Below are 11,005 nucleotides of genomic sequence, written 5' to 3' on the forward strand. Positions count from 1 at the left end.
CTTTCACGGTTCCAAATATCAGACATACCGATTTTTTTTTATCTTTGAGGTCTCGAAAAAATACACCGTGGCGTAATCGATGTGGACCCGCTCCCAAGTGCCGTTCGGGGTCGGCCAGGACTGGAGCGGTGCCTTGGTTGGAAGCTTGGCTGCAGCGGCGCACTTTGGGCAAGCGCGCACAAGGTCTTCGATGTCCGCGTCGATTCGGGGCCAGAACACGTAACAGCGCGCAAGCGACTTCATGCGCACAATTCCGGGATGCGCTTTGTGCAGCTGCTTGAGAATGCGCTTGCGGTACACTTCCGGTACGACGACGCGCTCACCCAGGAGAAGACATCCTTCGACCACGCTGAGAGCAAAACGGCGGCAGAAGAAAAGTTTCGCTTCGGGTTCAGCGATCATCGTGGAAGACTCGGGCCAGCCTTCGTGGTGGTACTTGATGACCGCTTGCAACGACTTCGACTCCTTCGTAGCCTTCCGGATCAGTCGTCTTCTCTGCTGTGCTGGCTAATGAGACGGGAGAGCACGTCCGCATAGCCAAACTGATCCGTAGCGATGTACTCGATACGGAAGTCGTAGGTGAGCAGTATGATGGCCCAACGCTGCAGTCGGTTCGCCGAGTGAACTGGGATGCCCTTGTGCGAGCCGAAGATTGAGAGAAGGGGCTTGTGATCGGTCTGCAGGGTAAAGTGTCTGCCATAGATCATGGAGTGGAACTTCATGACACCGAACACGAGTGCGAGACCTTCCTTCTCGATCTGTCCGTAGTTCTTCTCGGCGGGGGTGAGCGAACGGCTACGATGCTGCACGACCTTGATGGCTCCTGTTGGCAGGCGATGCATCAGGCAGGCACCGATTCCGGTGTTGGACGCGTCGGCAGCAACGATGATCTCGTGGCGAGGATCGAAGTGCGTCAACAGGAGATCTGACGACAGGAGGCGCTTGAATTCCTCAAACGCGCGTTGGCAATCCTTGGTCCAGTTCCACTGTGCGTTGGCCTTGAGCAGCTGGTCCATCGGATGGCGCAAACGGTGCATCTCCGAAACGAACTTGGCGTAGTAGTTCACTGCGCCGAGGTACGAGCGCAGCTCTGGAACGTTCTTCGGAGGCGGCATCGTGGAGATCGCTTGGAGCTTGGCCGGATCGGGGCGGATACCTGAACTGTTGACCACGTGGCCCAGGTACTTGATCTCGTCCATGAAGAAACGACACTTGGAGAGCTGGAGGTGGAAACCGTAGTCGCGGATGCGCTCGAGCACCGCGTGCAGGTTGTGTAGATGCTCTTCCTCAGTGGCCCCGCCAACCAGAATGTCGTCCAAATAGACGCGAACTCCGGTCAGGCCAGCGGTCATGGAGTCCATGATCTTCTGGAAAGCGCCCGTGGCTGGACGCACGCCCGGTGCCAAACGGTTGAACTTGAAGAGCCCCCGGTGCGTGTTGACCGTGAGGAGGTTCTTCGAATCTTCGTCCATTTCGATCTGTAAGTAGGCGTTGGAGAGATCAATTATGCTGAAATGGCGCATTCCAGCAAGGGATGCGAAGATGTCGTCCGGCACTGGCAGCGGGTAATCGTTCGGCTGGAGCGCGTTGTTGAGCCCGGTGGAGTAATCTCCACAGATCCGGATGCTGCCGTTCGCCTTCCGTACAGCCACAATCGGCGCGGCCCAGTCGGAGTGCTCGACGAACGAGATGATCCCCAGGTTCTCCAAACGCTTCAGCTCGTCCTGCAGCGGTTCGTAGGCGGTCTGCGCGACTGGCCGGCGCGGCACGTACACGGGCTGTTGATTCGGCTTCAGAAACAGCTTCACCTTCGTTTTCGTGCAGAGGCCCAGAGTGTCCAAGAAGACCTCCGGAAACTTGCGCTGCAGCTGGTGAACTTGATCCAGAACGCCGTCCGCGACAGTCACCCGGTTGCACACCGACGATAGCGGGACAGACCACAAGTCGAAAGCGTCGATCAGGTCCAACCCGAGCAGGTTCAGGTTGCTGTTGGGTGCGACGTAGCAGACGGTTGAGCGGCAGGAATCCTGCAGCGTCACGCTGCACTCGAACTCTGCCTCCAGCTTGACGTGGCCACCAGACGCGCTAGTAGCTTCGTGACTTGTCGGGCGAGTTGCGGGAGATCCAAGAGCCAACCAATTATCGCGGCTGATCACCGTGATGTCCGAGGCCGTGTCGATTTGGAGCTTGATCGGCTTACCGTTGATCAGGATGCTGACAAACTTCCTTCTGCGACGGGCGCTGGTCTGGTCGCTCGAGACCTCCTTCACGCTGGAACGCTGCGGTTTCCCGGACGGCCTCGCGAACGCGCAGTAGCCGTCTTTGTGCCCGATTTGTTTACACTCTTTGCAGACGTGTTTTACAAAAGGGCAGGCCTCCGTGTGTGTTTTTTTTTTAATTTATATTTATTTTGATTTTCTCTTCCATGTACATTCATTTAGTTAAAATATTATTGAGTGTCCAATCACAATCGATGACTTTTCACCTCAATTTTAAATACTAGCAACTTTCATTTATTCATGAAATATTGTAGCTTTCGCTATTCAGTGATTTCAAATGTAGGAGGTCCTACATGTACAATAGGGAAAAGGGATACCTTAAAAATAACTTAAAAAATATATAAAGAGCGGATCAATGCAGCTGAAGACTGCAATGATTTTTGTCGAAATGCATCAATTATCTTATTGGACATAACATCCAAAGTGTCAACTTCGGCTAATTGATGAAGTTCACTGGTGCTGAACCAGGGAGGAAGTTTCAGAATCATTTTCAGAATTTTGTTCTGAATCCTCTGAAGTTTTTTCTTCCTGGTTAAGCAACAGCTTGTCCAGATCGGCACAGCATAAAGCATGGCAGGTCTGAAAATTTGTTTATAAATCAACAGTTTATTCTTCAGACAAAGTCTAGAATTCCTGTTTATAAGTGGATACAAACATTTAATATATTTGTTGCATTTTACCTGGATACTTTCAATGTGATCCTTGTAAGTAAGGTTTTTGTCAAAAGCAAGTCCAAGATATTTCACTTGATCCTCCCACTTTAAATTTACCTCATTCATCTTTATAATGTGATGACTTTTTGGTTTGAGAAAATCAGCCCTTGGTTTGTGAGGGAAAACAATAAGTTGAGTTTTTGCAGCATTTGGAGTAATTTTCCATTCTTTCAAATAAGAATTGAAAATATCCAAGCTTTTTTGTAATCTTCTTGTGATGACACGAAGGCTTCTACCTTTGGCGGAGATGCTTGTATCATCAGCAAAAAGTGATTTCTGACATCCTGGGGGCAAATCAGGCAAGTCAGAAGTAAAAATATTGTATAAAATTGGACCCAAAATGCTTCCTTGAGGGACGCCAGCACGTACAGGTAGTTGATCAGATTTACTATTCTGATAACATACCTGCAGAGTACGATCCGTCAAATAATTTTGGATAATTTTCACGATATAAATCGGAAAATTAAACCTTTTCAATTTCGCAATCAAACCTTTATGCCAAACACTGTCAAATGCTTTTTCTATGTCTAGAAGAGCAGCGCCAGTAGAATAGCCCTCAGATTTGTTGCTTCGAATTAAATTTGAAACTCTCAACAACTGATGAGTAGTTGAATGCCCAAGGCGAAATCCAAACTGCTCATCAGCGAAAATTGAATTTTCATTAATGTGCGTCACCATTCTATTAAGAATTATTCTTTCGAATAATTTACTAATAGATGAAAGCAAACTAATGGGCCGATAGCTTGAAGCATCGGCAGGATATTTGTCCGGTTTCAAAATCGGAATTACTTTGGCATTTTTCCAACTACTGGGAAAATATGCCAAATCAAAACATTTGTTGAAAATTTTGACCAAGCTACTCAAAGTGGCTTCTGGTAATTTTTTAATTAAAATGTAAAAAATGCCATCCTCACCAGGGGCTTTCATATTTTTAAATTTTTTAATAATAGATTTTATTTCATTCAGATCCGTATTAAAAACTTCATCTGATGAAAACTCTTGTTCAACAATATTCTGAAATTCTATTGAAATTTGATCTTCAATAGGACTCAAAACATTTAAGTTGAAATTATGAGCACTCTCAAACTGCTGAGCAAGTTTTTGAGCTTTTTCTTCATTAGTTAATAGAATATTATCACCATCTTTTAAAGAAGGGATTGGTTTTTGAGGTTTCTTAAGAACCTTTGAAAGTTTCCAAAAAGGTTTGGAATAAGGTTTAATTTGTTCGACATCTCTTGCGAACTTTTAATTTCGCAGGAGAGTGAATCTGTGGTCAATAACCTTTTGTAAATCTTTTTGAATTCGCTTCAGTGCACGATCACGAGAACGTTGATACTGTCTTCGGCGAACATTTTTCAGACGAATCAGAAGCTGAAGATCGTCATCAATAATGGGAGAATCAAATTTGACTTGGACTTTAGGAATAGCAATATTCCTAGCATCCAAAATCGCATTAGTTAAAGATTCCAAGGCTGAATCAATATCAGCTTTGGTTTCTAAAACAAAATCTTGATTTAAATTATTCTCAATATGATGCTGATACCTGTCCCAATTAGCTTTGTGGTAATTAAACACAGAACTATTGGGTCTGGTAACTGCTTCATGAGAAAGTGAAAAAGTTACTGGAAGATGATCAGAATCAAAATCAGCATGAGTCACTAAAGGACCACAATACTGACTTTGATTTGTCAAAACCAAATCAATTGTTGATGGATTTCTAACAGAAGAAAAGCAAGTTGGCCCATTCGGGTATAAAACCGAATAAAGACCAGAAGTGCAATCTCTGAATAGAATTTTACCATTGGAATTTGCTTTTGAATTATTCCAAGAATGGTGTTTGGCATTAAAATCACCGATGATCAAAAATCGAGATCTATGCCGAGTAAGTTTATTCAAATCCCCTTTAAAATAATTTTTATTTTCCCCAGTGCATTGGAAAGGCAAATATGCAGCTGCAATCATAATTTTTCCAAAAGAAGTTTCAAGTTCAATGCCCAAACTTTCAATAACATTTAACTTAAAGTCACGTAACGTGCTATAAGTCATACTAGTCATTGCAACTCCACCGCCATTTCGATTCATTCTGTTATTGGTTATAACTTTATAATCTGGATCACTTTTCAAATAAGTGCCAGTTTTTAAAAATGTTTCGGTTATAACAGAGCAATTCTCTACGAAATCGGTCTTTTTTCTTCAATTTTAATTTTTGTATTTTTTAATCCGACTGAAACTTTTTTGGTGCCTTCGGTATGCCCAAAGAAGCCATTTTGCATCATTAGTTTGTCCATATAATTTTCCATACAAATTTGGCAGCTGTCCATACAAAAATGATGTATGAAAATTCAAAAATCTGTATCTTTTGAAGGAATTTTTTGATCGATTTGGTGTCTTCGGCAAAGTTGTAGGTATGGATACGGACTACACTGGAAAAAAATAATACACGGTAAAAAAAATTTGGTGATTTTTTTATTTAACTTTTTATCACTAAAACTTGATTTACAAAAAAACACTATTTTTAATTTTTTTTATTTTTTGATATGTTTTAGAGGACATAAAATGCCAACTTTTCAGAAATTTCCAGGTTGTGCAAAAAATCATTGACCGAGTTATGAATTTTTTAATCAATACTGATTTTTTCAAAAAATCGAAATTTTGGTCGTAAAATTTTTCAACTTCATTTTTCGATGTAAAATCAAATTTGCAATCAAAAAGTACTTTAGTGAAATTTTGATAAAGTGCACCGTTTTCAAGTTATAGCCATATTTAAGTGACTTTTTTGAAAATAGTCGCAGTTTTTCATTTTTTAAAATTAGTGCACATGTTTGCCCAGTTTTGAAAAAAATATTTTTGAAAAGCTGAGAAAATTCTCTATATTTTGCTTATTCGGATTTTGTTGATACGACCTTTAGTTGCTGAGATATTGCAATGCAAAGGTTTAAAAACAGGAAAATTGATGTTTTCTAAGTTTCACCCAAACAACCCACCATTTTCTATCGTCAATATCTTAGCAACTAATGATCCGATTTTCAATGTTAATATATGAAACAATTGTGAAATTTTCCGATCTTTTCGAAAAAAATATTTTCAAAATTTTCAAATCAAGACTAACATTTTAAAAGGGCGTAATATTGAATGTTTGCCCTTTTTGAAATGTTAGTCTTGATTTGAAAATTCCGAAAATATTTTTTTCGAAAAGATCGGAAAATTTCACAAATGTTTCATATATTAACATTGAAAATCGGACCATTAGTTGCTAAGATATTGACGATAGAAAATGGTGGGTTGTTTGGTGAAACTTAGAAAACATCAATTTTCCTGTTTTTAAACCTTTGCATTGCAATATCTCAGCAACTAAAGGTCGTATCAACAAAATCCGAATAAGCAAATTATAGAGAATTTTCTCAGCTTTTCAAAAATATTTTTTTCAAAACTGTGCAAACATGTGCACTAATTTAAAAAAATGAAAAACTGCGACTATTTTCAAAAAAGTCACTTAAATATGGCTATAACTTGAAAACGGTGCACTTTATCAAAATTTCACTAAAGTACTTTTTGATTGCAAATTTAATTTTACATCGAAAAATGAAGTTGAAAAATTTTTACGACCAAAATTTCGATTTTTTGAAAAAATCAGTATTGATTAAAAAATTCATAACTCGGTCAATGATTTTTTGCACAACCTGGAAATTTCTGAAAAGTTGGCATTTTATGTCTTCTAAAACATATCAAAAAATAAAAAAAATTAAAAATAGTGTTTTTTTGTAAATCAAGTTTTAGTGACAAAAAGTTAAATTAAAAAATCACCAAATTTTTTTTACCGTGTATTATTTTTTTCCAGTGTAGTCCGTATCCATACCTACAACTTTGCCGAAGACACCAAATCGATCAAAAAATTCCTTCAAAAGATACAGATTTTTGAATTTTCATACATCATTTTTGTATGGACAGCTGCCAAATTTGTATGGAAAATTATATGGACAAACTAATGATGCAAAATGGCTTCTTTGGGCATACCGAAGGCACCAAAAAAGTTTCAGTCGGATTAAAAAATACAAAAAAAAAATGGAATGGCCGAAATCCTAGAGAACTGCTCAACAGCAACATGCACGTTATGAACTCGTAGAAAGTTGAAAAAATCATTTTCTTTCGCTTAGAGCGAGCATTAAAATTCATAATATTGATGGAATTACTTAGATCCATGATTAAACTTCAGGGTAAGAACAACATCATTCGCAAATTTTAATCCAATCTGGATTGCTTCCATCATGGATGTAGCATTACTCATTGTTTGAATCAAACCAAACAGTGAGTTTTGCAAAAAAGTCATTTTTTCAAACGTAACATCGCCGAGATCAGAAGATCCCAAAGCGTTGCCAGCAGAAACATTTTCAAATGAAATTTGAGGTACCTGCCCAATTTCAGGAAGATTGGTAGAGGATTTAAAATTCGTGGATGAACCCGAACCCGAAACGACGTTGGCATAAGAAATACCATTGCTGTTACCTTTCTTTTCCACGGTAGGGGTATTTCTAGCATTGTTCAAGTGAGACAGCACGAACGTTTGATTTAAAGTTGCAGGTACAACCTGACTTTGAGAAAATTTCGGTTTGGATTTCGGCTGATGCTTAGCACGAGAATCCAAAACCTTTTGCCTTTCTTACTAAAGAAAGGTATAGGTTTTACTTTAAGGCAGGACGTCATTTCCATCTTCGTAAATATGTCGATTCAAAAATCACACTGCATCGATTTTCGACGCTCTATCGATTCACCTTGACAGAAATCGTCTATCTCCAACCCTCGAATTTTGATAAAATAAATTTCGTGGAGGTCGAGTGATGTTCGTATGTGGTAAAATTTTGCAAAATTTTGTGTCGCGCCGTTCTCAGCTCCCATATATCCGATTTCGATTCTTCTAAATGCAGATGAAAGCTAGTGTGCTGAACCTGGGCGAGTTGCCACGCAAATTTCGAAATATCCATCTGTTTTCGGATGCGGCCAGACTTTTCAACAAAATACACAGTTTTCAAATGAAAATATGGTAAATTTTTTTCATTTTCATATCTTTTGGTGAAAATTGCGTTTTTTATTTCTTTTGGAAATCATATCATTCATAATACTCATAATATCATCATAATACTTTGCTTTCATCATAAGACTTTCTTTTGTGCTGACGTTATAAATAATCAAAGTCGATATTATTAATTGAAAGAAGTTCTACCATTGTTATATTCTTTAGTAAGAAAGGCTCTTTCTCACCCCAGGTGGGATTAAATCGGGTTTTTTTCTGATGGGGCAATCCCAGAAATTTGATTTGTGATTTCCACCACAATTTGCACATTTAAATTGGGTGACTTCTTTCACGGGACAATTGTCCTTGTCGTGAGAAGAATCCCCGCAAACCATGCATTTTGGAACCATGGCGCAATGATCAGTACCGTGACCGAATGCCTGGCAACGCCGGCACTGGGTCAGATTCTGGCCATTACCGCCATGTTTCTTAAAATGCTCCCACTTTACCCGTACATGGAACAAAAACTTTACTTTTTCCAAAAGTTTCAAATTGTTGATTTCATTTCTGTTGAAATGAATCAGATAAAATTGTGAAGTCAAACCAAAGCGAGAAATATCCCGTTTGATTTTCTCTTCATTTGTATTACTTGGGATGGGGCAAAGCCAAGCAACACCTTTAGTTCGTTTTTGATCTCATCCACCGACAAGTCGTTGGAGAGACCTTTCAGGACCGCCTTGAATGGACGAGCATTCTTGGTCTCATACGTGTAGAAATTGTGTTTGTGGTTTTTCAAATAACCAACAAAAGTTTGGTGATCTTGTAAAGATTCCGTCAACAAGCGACATTCTCCTCTTCGACCAAGCTGGAACGAAACCTTCAAATTGCAAGTTTCCTTGCAATTCTTCAGTTGCGTTCGAAAGCTGGTAAAATCGGAGACGGAAGTCACTATAATTGGCGGAGCCTTTACTCGTTTCTCGACGACAGAAGGCTCAGTACGAGGAGAAGGATCCTTGTCAACAGTTTCGGATAAAACACCGAAACTGTTTGCCAATGGAATTGGAGGATTGACCTCACTTTCAGAATCAGAATCAGACCTCGGATGAGGCTGTTTTCTTTTTCTGTTTCCGTTAGCCGGTTTAGCGTTCAAACGCTTCACCAATGTAACGACCAAATCTTCAGAAGATTTGCGTTTACCTTTGTTTTGACGCATTTTACATACTTTACATACTTTACATACTTTACATACTTTACATACTTTACATACTTTACATACTTTACATACTTTTAATACCGTTCTTCCCCTTGTACTCCGCGATTGAATTGCGGGTTTACTTTGCGTGCGACCGCGACCCGCACCGTTCAACTTCACGAACGCAACTGTCAAACTCCGCGAAACCGCCCGGATAGAAAAACAAATGCAATCGGGGGGACAACAAAGTCGGAAACGGCAAAGAAATCTTGCGTGATGACCGCGACCCGCACCGTTCAACTTCACGAACGCAACTGTCAAACTCCGCGAAACCGCCCGGATAGAAAAACAAACGCAATCGGGGGGACAACAAAGTCGAAAACGGCAACGAAATCTTGCGTGATGACCGCGACCCGCACCGTTCAACTTCACGAACGCAACTCTATATTTCTTAAATGTATTCAAAAGTATTTAGGTAAGAAAGTATTTTGGGTTTTACTGGTGTCATAGGCGGTATGTAAGCGTTTGTATGAATGAGTTCGTTTAATGTTTATCAACTTATTTTCCAGGTTTTTCGAATTGTGTCGATTTTTGTTGGTGGAGCAGCGCGCATTAATTGTTTTGTGATTTTAAAAGCCCTTCCTATATCATCGTTGATCAGAAGGCACGGCGTCGGGTAAATTGTGCAAAATTTTTCAAATAATGTATTAAATTTTCACGGTGCAAAAGACATTTGTATAGAATCGGTTTAATTTTATAAGTCCTTCTTTTATAATCGTTGATCGGAAGGCACGCCGAATGCTACAGAGTTTTTACAATACTGTAACGGTCAACCGGGATTTGATATAGCGATTGAAACAGGCAGCGTTCTTTTTAGCTTGAATTCACTTTATTTCGGTAGCTTTTATTTATAATTATTAGCAGTAATAGCTGTGAGTTCTGCCGCGCGTAAGGCACGTGAACAGACTATCAGACTGAAGCAAAAAGGTTCGGTTTCCAGCTTCGGGGCGAGACAGTCGTAATCTGCTCTCTGAGGCTAGAGCTCATAGCCGTTACAACTCCCCCCGCAGCTTCTGGCATGAGAGAACAAATTTCTCTAAAACAGGAGCGATCTTCGAACAGGCAGAAAATTACCCACAACAACCCTACCCGAACGAGATTAATCTTCACTTCGTCGTAGAACAGCCGAAGTCCCCCAAGTCCGAGCCGTAAACTAGAATTCTGCTCGGCTTGTATTGTATCAGTGTCGATGTACAATAGCTGCGTTCTCGTAGTATTGCTCGTCGTTGTCGGATTGTCCCTCCGCGATCGCTCACGATCGAGTGTAATCAGCTTCGCACAACTATCCATCTCTTCTGCATTATTCTGCGTTTGTCGTGTTCGCAGGTCTTCGATAGTAGAAGTTGCCGTGGGTGATTCAATCACATCTGGAGGTTGGGTTGGTGTGCATGTGACGGGACCAACGGGGATACAAACGCTACTACACTCCGACGGTTGTAGTTGTTTCGAGGTTTGCAGGGGTATTGTGGGTTGATCTGCAAGACTCCTGATAGGTTGCTCGAAATCTGGACCCTTTTCTGTCGTTTCCACCGATACCATCTGGATCACTTCAAAGCACCTTGATGACACAGCAGGCACAGATGAAAGCTGAGCTGAGGCAGTTTCCATAAACTTCTGCACTGCTGTCTCTTGGTTAGCACAACTCGGACGGGAATCAACGGAACACTTTGGTTTTTCCGATTCTTTTAGTAATAATGTTTTCAAGGTTTGTATCGAATTCTGCATCTCTTCGGCCCACGATGGATCCAACCTG

The 11,005-nt window shown here is 40.6% G+C and overlaps 1 protein-coding gene across 1 annotated transcript; it reads right to left on the reverse strand.

The window, feature by feature from the left end:
* Positions 1 to 482: 482 nt before the first annotated feature.
* LOC120431653 (uncharacterized protein K02A2.6-like) lies at positions 483 to 10,791 on the reverse strand. The gene is made up of 2 exons (XM_052711534.1): positions 10,342 to 10,791; positions 483 to 2,342 (listed from the first exon to the last, which is right to left on the reverse strand). Exons 1-2 carry the CDS (start codon positions 10,789 to 10,791, stop codon positions 483 to 485), a joined length of 2,310 nt encoding a protein of 769 aa, XP_052567494.1.
* Between the last annotated feature and the right edge of the window lie 214 nt (positions 10,792 to 11,005).

This window comes from Culex pipiens, unplaced genomic scaffold (assembly GCF_016801865.2).
Source record: "Culex pipiens pallens isolate TS unplaced genomic scaffold, TS_CPP_V2 Cpp_Un0097, whole genome shotgun sequence".
Taxonomy (NCBI): domain Eukaryota; kingdom Metazoa; phylum Arthropoda; class Insecta; order Diptera; family Culicidae; genus Culex; species Culex pipiens.